This window comes from Hipposideros armiger, unplaced genomic scaffold (assembly GCF_001890085.2).
Source record: "Hipposideros armiger isolate ML-2016 unplaced genomic scaffold, ASM189008v1 scaffold_9, whole genome shotgun sequence".
Taxonomy (NCBI): Eukaryota; Metazoa; Chordata; class Mammalia; order Chiroptera; family Hipposideridae; genus Hipposideros; species Hipposideros armiger.
The window spans coordinates 3,312,656-3,329,922 of record NW_017731359.1 but is presented as its reverse complement, the minus strand read 5'-3'; the positions used below and the strand labels follow the sequence as shown (position 1 = coordinate 3,329,922).

Genomic DNA, 17,267 nt, shown 5'->3' with positions numbered 1-17,267 from the left:
CAGCTTTTGAAGAATTCTACATTTATTGATACAGAGTGTCTTTAGTGTCCTGAATATCACCTACAATTCATTTTCATCAAGGTTCTTGTTTGTTTGTTTGTTAATTTCCTGAGCACATCCTATAAATTACCCGTCTTTAAAAACTTCTGCTCACTTTTATTTTTTCTCACGGAATGAGCTGTTTCTTGTGGTGGCTAAAACACACAAATTGCTGGGTGGCCTGTTAGCTCAATTGGTTAGAGCGCAGTGCTCATAACACCAAGGTTGCTGGTTCAATTCCCACATGGGCCAGTGAGCTGTGCCCTCCACAACTAGATTGAAAACAATGGTTTGACTTGGAGCTTATGGGTCCTGGAAAAACACACTGTTCCCCAATAAAGTTTTTTTTAAAAAAGTTAAAAAAACCCACACAAATTGCTTTTTAAAATTATTAGAAGTTAGGTTTAATGAAGTATAATTTACATATAGTAAAATTCACCTATTGCATTGTACAGTTGTGTGGGTTTTAACACAGGCATATGGTCTGGTTACCACTACTGTAATCAAGATATAGAAAGTCTTGTCTCCCCAAAATGTTTCCCTGGCACCCCTTTGTAGTGAAGTCCATTCTACCCCCAGCCCTGGCAAACACTGATCTGTTTTCTTTCCCCACAGTCTTGCCTCTTCTTAAATGTCCTAAAAATGGAATGATGTGTAGCCTTTTGTGTCTGTCTTCTTCCACTCAGCATAATGTATTTGTGATTCATCTATGTTGCATGTGTATCAGCATTTGTTTCTTTTGTTTGCTAAGTAGTATTCCACTGTGTGGATGTACCACAGTCGGTTCATTCACCAGTTGAAGAACTTTGGGTTGTTTATAGATTTAGAAATTATGGATAAAAATCACCATAAACATTTGCCTACAGGTTTCTATGTAAACATGTGTTTTCATTTCTCTTGGGTAAATACCTAGGAATAGGACTGCTGGTTCATATGCTGAGTGTAAATTTAACTTTATAAAAAACTGTCAAACTGTTTCCCAAAGTGGCTGTTCCCTTCAGCAATGTTGGAGAGTTCCAGTTGTTTTGCATCCCTGTCAGCACTTGTTACTGTCAGCTTTTCCCCCCTTAGTCCATTCTAATAGATGTGTACTTGTATATCACTGGGGCTATAATTTGCATTTTCCTAATGACTAATGATGTTGAACATCTTTCATGTGCTTATTTGCCATTTGTAGATCTTCTCTGGAAGTATCTGTTAAAATACTTTTGATTATTTTTTATGTTGGTTTGTTGTCTTCTTATTACTGAGTTTTGAGGGTTTCTAAAATATATTCTGGATATGTTTTCCCAGTCTATGGATTGGCTTGACAGTGTCTTTGGAAGAGCAGGAGTTTTGAATTTTGATGAAGCCACCACTGCTTTTTAAAATGAATTTCCACATAAAGGATATGATAGACTTATTGATCTCAAATTCTGAGCCACCACCAAATTTTGAGTTCCACTTTTTAACTTAGCAAAAGATTTACCGGGTTGACCAAGTGGCACGTTGGTTAAGAGCTGGCTTGGGATGCCAGAGAGCCCCGGTTCGGATCCCACATATGAGGGCCAGTGACACTGCCCTCTACAGCTAAGATGCTGAACAACAGCTCAACCTGGAGCTGGGCTGCTGTGAGTCGCTGGCGATGGCGTAGCCTGCAGCCCCTGCGGCAGTGGGTTGCCATGGGCTACCGTGTGTAGCCAGCAGCCAGCATGAGCGGCCAGCAGCCGCAGTGAGCGGCCGTTCAGAAGCCGGCGACTGATCTGCCTCGCCCGGGAAGAGCGCAATGATGGTGCCAACTTGGGCCAGTGAAGCAACGTCCTCCACAACTAGCCTGAAGAACAAAAAGACAGCAACTTGTCTGTTCCCCTTCCCCCAATCCCCAGTGCTGTTCCCATCCCCCAATTCCCCAATTAAAAAAAAAAATCTTAAAAAAAAAAGATTTACCAATGCTAGGGGCTGGCTTCCTTTTTTCTTTCTTTCAACTAAACAAACAAAGTTTGTTTTGTTTAATTACTCCACATAAACTATTGCATATGTGATGATGGTCAACAAAGCTACATTGGGGTGACAATGCCAGGTTGTCATCCAGGCTCACTCACTAGCCAAGTGGCTCCCACACACCAGCATTGTAGGGTGTGATGCAAATTTCTGCCTGAGCAAAATTTCAAATCACTGTATTTCCATTCCGATATAAGCTCCTTGAGGTCAGGGACTCTTTCTGTTGTATTGCTAGCCCTAGAACAGGACCTAAGGCTCAGAAAAATAATGATAGAATTCAACTCGGGGGCCTTTATGAGAAGTGATGTAAGATGTCCCAAGGTATCCAAGGCCGTGGCCGTGAGCATCACCTGAGGACTGAGGCCAGCGCTGTGAATGTCAAAACTTGTGTGTCAGGGGACAGCCCAGAGCCCTGTCCTGGAACCTTACCTGTATCAGATCCTCTTTCAGGAGCATGGAGAGAGCATCGTAGGTCCCTGGTCTTGATTGGCATTCCTTAGGGAGGCCTCAGTTTCTGAGGAGGACCTTAGGTAAGGACTCGCCAGCATTCTGAGAAGGGTATGCTATAAAGAAAGCTGAGTCTCTGTAATTAGGTGACCTGAAACCATTTGTGGAGTTTTGCTGTTCCACTTTCTTTGACTGCTCTGGTGTATAATCCCCGCCCCCCGCCCCCCCCCCCCGCAAAATGGTGGAGGGATCAGGCCAAGGTTGAAGTCATTGGCACAGCTGAAGCCAGGCTGTCTGTGGTAGAGAGCCCAGTTCATCCCCACCCCATTGCCCCCCTTTTGTCCTGATACTATTTTGGCGTATGGTGTGTATGGTGTGTGGTTTCAGCATTTGGGCCAGCTTTTAATCGCGACACAATCCCATCTTTTAAGGGGTTAGTGAGTCCTCCAGGAGAGGAAACTGCTCAAGAGAAGATTTTCCTCAAATGTTGAGGCCTTCTCTTCCTTCTGAGAGTCTTATTTTAAAGGTAATTCAAGAGGAAAAAGTGGAAGCTCCAGATTTTGGGCGAGGGAAGACTGCTGGGAGGGTCTACATGTGTGTGGTGGTGAGGGGAGCGGGGTGGCAGTGGGCCACGGGCAGGGAGGCGGCAGTTCACGTAAAGTGGTCCCAGCTGCCCCTGGTTTACAGGCTAATCCCGGCTGCACTCCAGCCTGTCTTTCAGGGTAAGCTGCTATCATTAGTGGTTAAACATTTCTGAAAGTATTCTCTCTCAACTCTGACCGCACACCCTTTCGGGGAAGGGAGGGAGGGAGGGGCCAGGGGAGTAATGGGACCCACCCTGTTGTCCTGCCCAGCTGCTCTGCTGAGGGACAGGGAGCCTGGCAACAGGGTGTAATCATGGGCTTCTCAGAGCCATACGTGTGACAGGACTGCTGTTGCATTTTCCATGCTGTCCACTCGGCCTGCTGCTCCTAGAGGGGTCCAGCCACCCCCTCAGAGAGGCTTTTTTGTCCTTTTAAGGGGATTCTTGGCTGAAAGAAACCTCCTATTAACCAATTCTATCTCTCTTAAGCTCTCTGCCCCCAGTACATATACATACGTTCTCCAGTGGCCAAAGCCCATCTTTCCCCTTGGAACTCGTCTTAACTCGTTCTGCTTTCGGTGAGGAGTTGTGGCCAGACTCTCAATACTAACATTTCTTCCTGTGAAGTGGGGACTTTGAAATATTTTTTTCTTGACTGAGGTGTGGTTGACAGCTTTTGATTTATGAAATTAGCTCAGGGAAAAATAAGATGGAAAAAGAGAGTCCAAATTAAACCTTTATTTCCATAGCTCAGTTGTCCCCTGTCCATTCATCTTTAACTGCCACATAGTCTTTAGGTATGAAGGACTCCAGGGTTTGCTAGGTTTCTTCTTTTTCTTTTTTTTATTTGTAGCGTTGGCCTAAGAAAAACCTTTTTTTTTTTCTTTTAAAAAAATTGTCTTTTTTTCCTTATTCAAAATTAGATAGGCTCAATGAAGAAACCTAGAAAAATCTCGAAAAGCACAAAAGTAAAAGCTAAGGACATCCATATTCCCAACACCCAAAGATAATCACTGTGAGCATTTTGGCTTATGTCCACCTTGTTGGAAGATAGTCATTGGGGGCCCTTATTCCCCTAGGAATCCCCCTAGTTTGCTATGCTGCAGGCTTGTCCCAACTCACTGGACTAGATAGAGTCTGACCAGCAGAGGTATCCTGGTAGGTATGACATGTCTCCGCTGGGGAGCTTTCTATGAGAGCTCTTCATCTTGCCATTGGCTAAGTGACAAGTAAAATAATTGCCTGGGAGGGATTTAGCTTCAGTCCAGGCTTCTCACCCCAACCTCCACCCAAAGAGCATGGGCTCTTGACCTTCTACCACCTAAATTAGAGTCCTTATTCCATTGCGTACTTTCTACTGCACTTCTCTGTGTCTGTTTCTTATCTGTAAAATGGGCATTATAATATAAGCTACTTCTAGGTTTGCAGTGTTCCATTGATAATATATGCAAAGGGCATAGAACACCACAGGTACCCGGAACATAATAGTGTAGCTCAGTGCACAGTATACGTACACTTCCATAGTCACTGTTACTGCTACTGTTGGTATTGAGTTGTCGGAAAAGTCGTGACACATGTTTGCAACAGATGGCACTAGTTCATTTTTGGAAGTACTAGAGTCATTCGCATCTATGTTATTGCTATGTCATTTGACAGCTGACAGTTCTAGCTTCATTCTAAAAACAAATTGAGCGATTTGGTTGAGTTTTGGAGATTCTACAACAAGTTGAAGATGGAAGACCAAACTGTGCATTTTTGCCATATTCTACTGTTTACTTCCTCCAAGGGAAGAACATGCGTCAAGCTTGTGAAAAGTTGCATAAAGTTTATGGTGACAATGCTCTACAAGAACATCAGTGCCAACGATGGTTCACGAAATTCCGTGCTGGTGAATTTGATCTCAACGACACTCCTCGGTCAAGGAGGCCCACCGAGGTTGATGACAACAAAATAAAGGCATTGATCGAGTCAAATCCATGTTACATGACGTGAGAGATTGCAGAAACATTGAACATCCATCATTCAAGTGTTCATGACCACCTGAAGAAGCTGGGATATGTAAGCAAGCTCGATATTTGGGTTCCGCATGAACTCAAAGAAGTTCATTTGACGGCGCATATAAACATCTGCAATATGCTTGTTAAACGTGAGGAAAACGATCCTTTTTTTTTTTTAAGATTTTTATTGGGGAATTGGGGGATGGGAACAGCTAGGGAATTGGGGGAAGGGGAACAGACAAGTTGTTGTCTTTTTGTTCTTCAGTCTAGTTGTGGAGGACGTTTATTCACTGGCCCAAGTTGGCACCATCATTGCGTTCTTCCCAGGCGAGGCAGATCAGTCGCTGGCTTCTGGCCGCTCACGGTGGCTTCTGGCCACTCATGCTGGCTGCTGGCTACACATGGTAGCCCATGGCAACCCACTGCAGCAGGGGCTGCAGCCTATGCAGTCGCTGGCGACTCATGGCAACCCAGCTCCAAGTTGAGCTGTTGTTCAGCATCTTAGCTGTAGAGGGCAGTGTCACTGGCCCTCATATGTGGGATCCGAACTGGGGCTCTCTGGCATCCCAAGCCAGCTCTTAACCAACGCGCCACTCGGCCGGCCTGAAAACAATCCTTTTTTAAAGTGACATAACTGGTGATGAGAAGTGGATTGTTTACAACAATGTGGTGCGCAAATGGTCTTGGTCCCAACGTGATGATTCGCCTCAAACAACATCGAAAGCAGACATTCATCAGAGGAAGATTATTCTCTCAGTGTGGTGGGATTTTAAAGATGTTGTGTTTTTCGAGCTCCTACCAAGGAACCAAACAATCAATTCGAATGTGTACTGTCAGCAATTGGACAGTTTGAACGAACCCATCATCCAGAAACGTCCAGAGCTTGTTAATTGTAAAGGAGTTGTGTTTCATTGTGACAATGCGAGACCACACACAAGTTTGATCACCCGTCAAAAATGATTGAACCTTGGATGGGATGTGTTGCCACACCCACCATACTCGCCTGACCTTGCACCATCAGACTTCCACTTGTTTCACTCTCTTCAAAGTTCCTTGCATGGTATAACGTTCAATTCAGATGAGGCTGTAAATCAGCATCTTGTTCAGCTTTTCACAAATAAAGACAGGTCCTTCTATGAACGAGGAATTATGAAGCTCACTGAAAGATGGCAAAAGGTCATCGAACAAAACGGGCAATATATCATTGATTGATCTTTGTTCTTTATATAAATAAATGACCTTTGAAAGACATAGACAAAATACGTCATGACTTTTTCGACAACCCGATGGTATTCTCACTGCCCCATGTCACATGGTGTAGATTGTATCCTGAACCTCCGTTTTTGTGCCTGGAGAGGGGTAGCCTTTCTTCACTGGGTGATATTTAAATCATCTCACTGTAAAAAAGCAGTCTATAGACACTAAGCAGTTGAATAAATAATCTGCTTTGACAACACTGAAGAACCGAAGGGCAAGGAGGCTTTGAGCTTTTCACTGAGGGGTCCAAGTCAAGTCACAACAGGAACCGTGAGAACATGCACTGCCTGTTGCCTCTCGCTTTCTGAAGATGTCAGGTAGGTTCTCTGCTGTGAGAGCCCGCTGGTTTTCTTCTGATGCAAATCCCTTTCCGCATTGTTCCTCATTGGCTTGGATGGACTGTTGAGTCATCTCTTCTAGATAAAACAAATCAGCATATGCATTGGCTGAAGTTGTCAAATGCCCCTTGACTTCTGTTTCCAGGAGAAGCATCTTTCTAGCTATAGAGAAAATGGATTCAGATCAGTTTTAGGCTCTAACAGGAAAAATATGTCATCTGTACCCTGCCCAGTGATTCTTGTTTATTTCTTACATTTAAGCCCAATAAAAATAATACGATGGTCACAGGATATTTTGCCAGTTATTTCAGATGTGGGGGCAATTCACTCTGGATTTGTTTACTGCAAGTGGACAAGTTTACCCAAAGTTGCCTTTTGGGCTTTTACCAAGAAGGAAGCATACCTGGGTCTCTCTGTTTAGAGCCAGCGTCTGTTGAGTCAAAGACTCCAGGGGCTATTAAAAGTCTTACAATAAATAGTAAGAGAGGGAACATGGTGACTTATGTGGGATACACTTCTTTTGTTTTTGCAGTGACTTATTTCTGTCTGCTTTCTACTTTGAACCCCCAGGACACACAGACATTCAGGTGGCTCAGCCAGAACAACCATAGCAACCAGCGATCAGAGCCCTGGTACTAGCAACCGGCACCGCCAGCCCGTCAAGAACCCAAGCCACAGTGGCTTGACCAATGGCACAGGTGAGTGACAACCCAGAGTGGCAGCCCGGACTGAAGCAGTGGCCTTGTACCTGTTCTCACGTGGAGTTGGGACCCTGCCCATGTCAGAATGTAGGGTGGGCGAGAGAAGACTGATGCTAAGATGAATTTGAACCTATCAGTCTTTCCATGGACCCATCTTCCTTTATTTCTGGCATATTCCATATAGCTAAGGTTATTCTCCATATGACTCTTCTAAAATATCCCTTTGCACAGAAATAAAAAGTATTAGTTTTCCTATTCATTTCTTATCAACATTAGATTTCATTGGGGGTGTATCTTATACATGACACATTTTTTTCTTTCCTTAATTTAAGGAAATGATCAGACGTAGGGAGAAAGAAAACTGAGTATTATTGATAGGAGCAGAGAAGATGGCAGCTTTATGCTTTGAACCCCCTGTTCATGGTCGGCCTTGACTGGGGGCAAAGCCAAACTGCCCCTGGGGAGCATTCTGTGGCTGCCCCGGTGAGAGTGTTGGTGCCACTTGAGTGGGCAGCCCTCCCACATCTGCATGGAACATCCCTGCACTTGGCTTTGCTTCTCTGTAAGTGGGAAGGGAAGGACCTATTTCAGAACAATTCACTTGTTGTCATGCTTTCCTTGTGTGTCATCAGGTCAGTATTGAATTAAAAAGGAAAAAAAAAAACCCGCTTCATTTATCTAAGCATCTTAAAAATTGTCAGATCTTTAGTGATTGCTGGTCCTTTGGTATCTTGTCTTAATTTGGGGCAGTTAGGAAGGGACATCGACGTTGCTTTGATATACGTCCATGTAGTTGAAGAAAATGCAGGTGTTTGCATTAGTGAGTGATGCCTGAAATAGATTTGCAGCTGTTTGTGACAACTGGGGTGTGGCATGATGACGGGAGATCTGGAGCGGTGTAGCTTCACCACACAGGTGTTGTCATGGCGTTGTCGATGCCCTTTGTGTGACAGACTTGAGTCAGAGAAATCGATGTGGGTGACTTTCTAATTCTCTGGGAGAAGCACTTGAGGGCCGCAGAGCCCTTCTGATAGCTTATGGTGCTTAGTTATCTGTACTGTTACCTGCGAGGGGCTGTGGGGTGAGTGGCCTGTGTCCTGCAGGGCTCACTGTGCGTCCGGCAGCCTGACTGTCTCCCTGGAGTTTGGGACCTGCCTGAAGGAACTGGGGAATTGACTAGCTCTCCCTGAGCCTTGGAGATGAAGAGGAGCTGGAGGTGCTGTGTCAGCCCCCCTGGCACTCCTGTGCCAACCATTGTACCCAAGTTCTGGAACCACCTAGTTATAATGTGGATGTTCCCTCCTGTGCAAAGGGAACAGCAAGGCGGTGGCCGTGTTCTAGAAAACCACGTGCAGCTCTGTGAGCTCCAGTAAACACACTTCCCTTAGAAAAATAAGTCACTCATGGAGGAAGGCCAGCGTTTGCAAATGGGGAAGGAAAACAACTGGCTCTTTGGAACCAGTTGTTTGTTTCCTGGAGGCCTTGGCCATGACACCAATCACTCTGTTCTTCCGGGGCTTACATTATCGTGATCCTGGTTTCCCTCAGCCACCTCTGCTTTCCTTAGGAGCACGACTGGCAGATTGACTTTATATGCTGAGCGTTTTTGAGTCTCTCCTCTTGACATTTAAACAGACCTGTATTTCCCCCACATTTATTTTTAGATACCTCTGCATGTGGTCCTTATCTCCAGGAACATTATGTTTCGGCAGACGAGGCAGGTGCCAACCATGTCTTCAGAAAGCCAAATATCCGTAACCCCAAACTGCCTTGGAAATATTTTATGGCAGTGTATCTGAATGCCCAAACTGTTCTCAAAACTCATCTGGGAAGGACAGCCATTGCATTTTAGGGATTTCTGCCTCTTCAAATACTAAGGCCTTGGCCTCTGTCTCATCTCTCTCCTTTCTCCTTTTTGCTGTGATGACAGCTCCCTTTTGCCTCACAGGCAGCCTGGACTTTTTAGGCTCTTTAATGTCTATCCAAGGGGTACAGAAAGATCTCACCTTTCCTTTGGGGAGCAGACAGAAGCCCCCCCTCTTTGGCTGCGCAAGAGTGGAAGGGGGTTTGAGGAGATGAATGAGGACGTCTCTATCCTCAATGTGCTGCAGTCAGAACTGTGAGAACCAGTTCCAAAATGGTGGCGGTAGTGAGCTGTGCCTCCAGGAAATGTTTCCACAGACATTTGAGATTTATTTAGCAAGCCCTTTTGGCTGTGCTTTGCAGTTATGCATGAAAAAGACATTTGGGGCAAAAACAGAGCCGAGTTCCAGGTGGTTTCTTTGTGTTGTCACAACTATAAGGTATCCACTTTTATAAAATGAAAGTGAATGGCAGCCTGTCTATATAAATATAATATTTCTAAGTTTCAGAAGTGGTGGAATTGAGAAATAGACTAATGGTATAGCACTTCATTGAGACTTGTGTGGAATGATTTACTTTCTTATTTTTTTACTGAAAACTTAATCCAAAAACATTACATCTCTCAGTCCTCCCTTAAATGTGATTCCCATGCAAATAGGTCGGAGTCACACTGGCTGCGGTCAGACCCTGATCCCTCGTGTAATATGTGTATAGTAAGGCCCAGGGACTTGCTGGGCCTTAGTTTAATCATTAATAAAATTAGGACAAGATATATATCTCTCATAGGGTTGTTATAGGAATAAATTATATGAAACATGTAGAGCACCTGGCATGGTGCCTGGGACCACGTAAGCTCTCAATCAACGGTAGCTTTTATCTTTATGAATAATTTCATACAGTTATAATTATGCAGCATGGATAGGTTTTCTTTTATTCACGTTGTTATTTTTTTATACATGCTCCCCTGTATCTGTGGTCTTCTTGTTTAACTTTTTTTAGTGGTCTCATACTGTTTCACAGTTAATACTCCATAATTCATTCAACCATTCCTCAGATCTTATGTGTTTCCCTATTGTAAAACAAAATCCTGATGTAAACATTTTGCACACAGCTTTGTTTCTTCTTGAATGAAGTTCTTGAGTCAAAGGATATTAATTTTTAGAATGAGATCTAATGTATATTACCAGATAGCCTTCCAAAAGGTTTGAAGGAGTCATACACCCCAAGGCAGTGTAAAATTTTTCTCAGGTGGTATATGAGATTGATTTCTTCCTTCAACCTTGTAAATGTTGGCCTATGTATTTCTTCCTTGTAAATACAGGCCTACCATTTTGCTGACAAGCGCCGTCTCATTGTTGAACCTCTTTGCCATTTCTTCAATTATTAGCTGCTTGACTGTTTCTTTTCTTTTGTGTAACTTTTTTCCCATAGTGTTTGATTTTTTTACCTTTGGAGATTTGGAAGTTTATTTTAGAGATTTGTATATTCTAGGTATAAGTTTTTTAAAAATCGTGATAAAATATACATAACAAAATTTACCATTTAGACCATTTTGTATTGTATCACTCAGTGGCATTAAGTACATTCACAATGTGCCACATCACTATCCATTTCCAGAACTTTTTCATCATCCCAAACCAAAACCTTGTACTCTTTAAACAGTGACGTTCTCCTCTTGTTCCCCTCCCTCCCCTCTAGTCTCAGACCCTGGTAACTGCTATCTTGTTTTTATTTTATTTTTTTTTATTAGTTTCACTGCTATTCTATTTTATGCTCCTATGAATTCACTTGTTCTAGGTGCCTCATGTTATAAGTGAAATAATTTGTCCTTTCGTCTCTGGCTATTTCACTTAGCATAATGTTTTCAAGATTCATCCATGTTGTAGCATGTGTCAGAATTTAATTTCTTTTTAAAGGACTGATATTCCATTGTATGTCTATACTGCATTTTATTTACCCATTCAACCTGTTGATAGACATTTGGTTGGTGTCCACCTCTTGGCTACTATAAACAATGCTGCTGTGACGTGGGGGTATAAGGATCTGCTTGAATCCATGCTTTCAATTCTTTTGTCTGTATACCTAGGAGTAGAGTTGATGAGTCATATGGTAATTCTATGTTTAACTTTTTGAGAAGCCCTCAAACTGTTTTCCAGAGCAGCTGCACCATTTTACATTCCCACGGCAATGAATGAGGGTTTCGGTTATTCCATATCCTTGCCAACACTTGTATTTTTCCTTTTTTTTTGATAATAGCCATCCTAATGAGTATAAAGTATCTAGGTACAAGTTTTATCTGTTATATTTATGATTATAAGTTTCCCCTATATTGTTGTTTTTGCCTTTTCTCATTTTTGTGGCTTTTGTAGGAAAGGAGTTAACATTTTTAAAAATAATTGTGTCTGAGCATTTTTTTTTAATGTTTGTAATTTTACCTTTTGCTTCAATAGTGAAAAGAATCTCTCTTGTCCATAAATGGAATAAATACTTTATTCTGTTTTCCTTTTTTTCATGATATTATGTTAAAAAAATAACTATTTCACTGGAATTTATAGTGGTATATCTATATCTATACATATATAAATATAATGAGGGTTAGGTTAAATTAATTTCTCTCTGTATCGGGGTCCTATTTTCCTATGAACATTAGTTCAATAGCTTTCTTTCCTCACTGTGGTTTTACTTAGTGTTTATCACTTACCACACTCTTATATGCAGTGACAATTCATTTCTGTTCTCTTTCCTCATTCCATTTAGTTTATTTCCAGTTCTGATCCAGTGTCATGTGATTTTGATTACTGACGTGTTACATTATGTTTTTCTAATGTCTGGAAGGGCTAGTTCTGCCTTATTACTTTTTCTCCATGATATTCTTTGATAGTCATACATTTTCAAAACAAATGTCAGACTTGGAATTCCTAGAAGCGTGGTGGAATACAAATAGCAATTGCATGAATCTACATGATTTGGCCAGGGCAGGATTGAACTTTCCCATCAGGTAACATGGGATGGCCTTGTCCATGCTTCAGTGTTTCTTCTCTTTCCATCTAATTGTTTTGGTTTGTTCTAGTTATTGTTGCTCTTGTGATGAGCTGAGTGAACAGTTGCACTGGAAGGGCATTGCTTGTGTTTCATGGATGAGAGATACTGACTGCTTTGCTGTGGATCATGTGTTATGAGCTGCTCTTCAGTTTTAAAAGCTTTCGTTGTTGGCAGTCACCTTCTCCTTGTCCGAGTGTGGAGGCTGAAAAGACTGTGTGCTACATCACACACACCTAAAGATCTTGGAACACACAGAGAGTTGGCAGCACGTCTAGGATTAAGAAAAAGAATTTCCAATTCCCGATCTTTTTTTGGCTAACTGTGACTAGTGTATTGGAGTCTTAGTCCTGAATGAATATCTGATTCATGAAGTTAGAATGTTTAACCAACACCACAGAGGGAACCTTGTGAAATATCCACAGTTACAGAAGCTAGAGGCCATTCAACTGCCATTTTACCTACTTACCCCATTTACCCTCTCATCTTGGTACCCAGCTTTTCTTCCCATACAGGAAAGCCACTAAGCCATTTTCATTTCTCCTCCCTCCTCCCCGCTTCCATTGTTTTTACTTCATGGTGTTCTGGATTTGAGTACTGGTTCTGCTGCTTCCTGACTGCATGGCACCTCTTTGAACGGTACCTCTGTGAGCCTCACTTTTGTCTTCAGTAAAACGGGAATAACAATATCCTCTTCGTGGGGCGATTGGGAGGATAAATGGGCTAATGAAAGTGAAGTTGATAAAAGCAACACAGGTTCCGGGATTGGATCTGGACTATTAAGAGGTCATTAGTGGGAGAAAAAAAAGCTGCTGAAATCCACATAAGTCTGGAGTTTAGTTAATAGTAATGTACTGGTGTTAATTTTTTAGCTTTGACAGATGTGCTATGGTTAAGTAAGGTAGCGACATCAGGGGAGAGTGGGTGAAGGGCAGACTGTCTTTGTAGTATCTGCACCTTTTCTAGAAATCTAAAATTATTCCAAAATTAAAACATTTTTAAAACAACCTGCTTTGTAAATGATAGTGTTACCCAAATATGAGGTGGTTTTATTTCAAATATCTTTTGCTAGATTATTAGGTTTAGTGAACAAGTATTTATTGAACAAATATTTATTGAATACCATTTTGCTAAGCACTATGGACAATGCAAAGAAGTATGAAAGAACCTGTTTCAGGAAAAGAAGCTGAAAAGACATCATCAGCCAAATACCAACACAGCAAATGTCACAGGGGCTGTGTGGCTTCGTTGAGACCACAGGTGCTTTGGGCTCTGCAGAGGGGATCAGTCTGGGCTGAAGTGGTGGAGAGGGCCTTGAGGGAGGAGAGCTGAGCTGAGCAGAGAGAGGGAAGCAAGAACATAGGACGTACAGAGCGCAAGTAGTGAAAAATGAAGAAAATGAATTGGACCCAGTTCTCAAGAAGGAGACAGTCATTTGGGGAACGTAAAGTTGTGTATACCAGATAATTAGGATTAATAAGAGAATATTAGCTATATTGAGTTAAAATGTAAAATACAACAGTTTTCTAAGGCCTGATGAAATTGTAAGTCTTTGTCTTTGACAATCTAGTTTTTCTCTACTTGAAGTCACATCATGGCTCGAACATGGTGCTCTGTCACTGGTTTAGCAAGTGACTGTTGGAAACTAAAGTTGGCTGACCTTTAGTTTCTTCTGACAATATAGTTTACTACACAGTTTACTATAAACTGTGATGGGGTGGATTTACCTCTGAGGTTCTTTCAAGCGCTCATGTTCTAAGAATGTGCGTATATATGTATACACACACCCTCTTTGAGAGAAGAGTATAAACGTGGACACAGAAAGTTTGTCAGTGCTAGAATACCTGCCTTTCAATATTCTATTTCCAAATCTGAACTTGAGGTGTAGCACAAAACTCTTAAACAGATGAGCTGCGGTGGTGAATCAAAGGCTCTTGGATAGGTCTGTGGACAGATATGAGTCCACGTGGGCACCCTTCTAACTAGACTCATAGCTGCATGACCAGTCAGATCCAAATGGTGTTGATTGGAGGGTCTTCTCCATTGGCGTCTCACAGGCTCTGCTTTTGTTCTTTTCCTGGTCAACAATTTCATAATAGTTATTTTAAATAGATAGGACATACACGTGATTAGCACTTTAAAAGTATAAAAGCTTAAACCATGTAAAGAAAGTCTCCTTCCTATTCCAGCCCTCCAGTTTCCATTTCCTTTTTCCAGAGGCCATCACCGTTGTGTTTCTTAGGATTCTTTCTAAGATATTTTCTGAATATACAAGCATATATATGCATATATGTTCTTTAAACATATACGCCCACAAGTGATAGCGTAATATATATGCTGTTCTGCGCTTTCCAACTTAATTATCTTAGACATTTTTCCATAGAACTTAAAGCCAACTTGAAGAGCTTTGCCCCTTCCCTCTCCTGCTCACTGCAGCCAAAAGATGGGGACAATTTTAGTATCAATAAGAACAATAGTCACAACGGATTGAAATATTTTAAATATGTTCAAATCCAAGAGCTCATAAGGATTTTAAAAATTTTATTTTTCAGTTACAGTTGACATACAGTATTATACAATATTGTTTCATGTGTACAACATAGTGATTAGACATTTATATACCTTACGAAGTGATCACCCCGGTAAGACTAGCACCTACCCGAGACCATATATAGTTACTACAGTATGATTGACTATATTTCCTATCGTAAAGATTTTTAAACAAAACAAAATTCTATTGTTCATGTTTGGAGAATGTGAGGAAATCAACTCATTATTCCGAAAACTGGTAAATGAAAGACTCAAGCACTTTTCCTGCCTTTTCTTTACAAAATGAACCTCAGCCAAAGGTAGCCCAATAGTTGATAAGGCAAAGTTTCTTTTTATAGGCATAACAGAATTAGAATATTACTCTTTTGCAGTCCCTAACCAATGAATGGATTTAGGCAACAATCGTCAGTGGCTGCTAACATTGCAAAAAAAAGACAAGCAGACATTAGTTGCCTCTTGATGGAAGTACACAACTCCATCGGTGCCACAAACATTGAATATATACCAAAAAAAAAAGAGTATTATAATGAACTCATCACCCAGCTTCAGTGATTGTTGACTCATGGCAATTTTAATTTCATCTACCTGCCCTACCTCTCTTCATTGCACTTACCCCCTGACCTTTCAATTATTGCATTTGAAGTATTGATATTGCCCAACTGTGCTCCATGGAGCTTCTAGCAATTTCTACTCCTACAGCAGTATGTGAAAATGTGTTTTTCTTATGGTCTTATCAGTGTGTGATTAAATATTTTTACTCTTGCCAATCTGAGGTTAAAAATGGCATTTTGTTATAGTCTTAGACTGCATTTCTTGTTTCATTATTGAGATTCAGCATCTTTTCATATGTTTAAGGGTAATTTGTATTTTCTTAACTGTGAAGTGTCCCTGCATATTTTTGGTCTTTTACTTTTTGATATGTAGAGGTTCTTTTCATATCAAAGAAATTAGTCATTGGTCTGTGATACGAGTTGATAATTTTTCCCAGTTTGTTGTTGTTCTTCTGATTTTGCTTTTGCTTATGGTGTTTTTTGCCATTTGGATTTTAAAAAAATTTAATGTAGTTGAATCTTTTACGACTCCTGGTTTTCATGTAATCCTTCAAAAAGTTCCTTCCACTTAAAAATATTCTCCTCTGTTTTCTTTTGTTCCTCTGTAGTTTCATTTTTTGTTGTTGTTTTTTTTAGTCAAATTCTCTGATCCATCTGCAATTTATTTTTCTGTAAGGAATCAGATAAAGATATAACTCAGTTTTTGTCCAGTACTTTACCCAGTTTTCACAGCACTGTTTATTAAATAACCTGTCTTTTCTGCAGTAATTTAAAATGGCACCTTTGTCTAAATTCCAGTGTGTATTTAGTTCTGTTTCTGAACTGCCTTGTTTATTTAATCGACGTCTGCCTATTCATATATCAGTGCCAGATTGTTTTAAGTGTTGTAGCTTTATAATGTGTGTTAATACTTCAGAGAACTAACCGCCCCCTTACACATACACATGACACTTCATCTCTAGAATTTTCATGGCTATTCTTTTGTATTTAGTTTTCCTTATAAATTTTAGAATTGAATTTATGTAGTGCTTAACAAAGGCATGACGGTGTTTTGATTGGAATTGAGTAAAATGCATAGATTTGCATAAACAGAATTGCCATCTGTTGTGTTTTTCTAAGTTGACTGAGATAGAATAGAAATAGAAATAGAAAGCCCCACATTTATGGTGGGGAAACATCAATTGCACAAGATGTATTCATTTATTAAACAACTAATCCAGCCTGTGTGCCAGACAGTATATCATATAGTGGGGAGAATGCAAATAAATTAATTGTAGGTAGTCCCTAGGCTCTTATCCATTTGTTAAGGTCAAGCTTGGCATCACATCATGTGAAGACATTTTCATTTCGCTGATCCCCAGTCTCATGTTAACCAGCAGGATCGTATGGTTGCTTCAGAGTTGTTACAATGTTGAGTTGCACTAAAGGATGTGCAGAGAGGGAGTATAGAGTGTAGTGAGTGAGTGGTGTAGGGTCTGGAGGCAGACAGCAGGGGTGTGAATTAGGTGTCCCGTGACCTTGGCAGTTTATCCAATCTATTCTGGCCTCAATTTCCTCAGCTGTAAAATGGGGAGATGTTGATTGTGCTTAACTCATGGAGTTGCGTGTGAGGCTTAAATGAGAGAATCCAAAATGCCTTTGCACTTTGCCTGGCACATACTGGTGTCCCGTAAATGTTATCTAATATCATTTATATTGGAAAAATGGCTCCACTGGTCTGATGGTATCTGATCTATTAAGTTCATTTCCTGATATCATTATTTAGGAAAGGCAGTAGAAAAAGATCTCCATAAGACGGCAGCCAGGTGGTATGAAAAAGGTGGCCTAGAAACATTAAAGAAATAGTAGGCCTTTCTGCTGGAAAAGAGAAGGTGAATGAGAAACAGGGTGGCCAGATAATTATTATTATTATTATTATTATT

At 41.1% G+C, this 17,267-nt stretch overlaps 1 protein-coding gene across 2 annotated transcripts in view; it reads left to right on the top strand.

The window, feature by feature from the left end:
- WWP2 (WW domain containing E3 ubiquitin protein ligase 2) overlaps positions 1–17,267 on the top strand; it is a 111,256-nt gene that overhangs the window by 52,771 nt on the left and 41,218 nt on the right. For both annotated transcript variants that reach the window (XM_019654490.1, XM_019654485.1), the window contains exon 5: positions 7,212–7,339. In XM_019654490.1, coding sequence (XP_019510035.1) covers positions 7,212–7,339 — 128 coding nt within the window. The remainder of the gene's footprint in view (positions 1–7,211; positions 7,340–17,267) is intronic.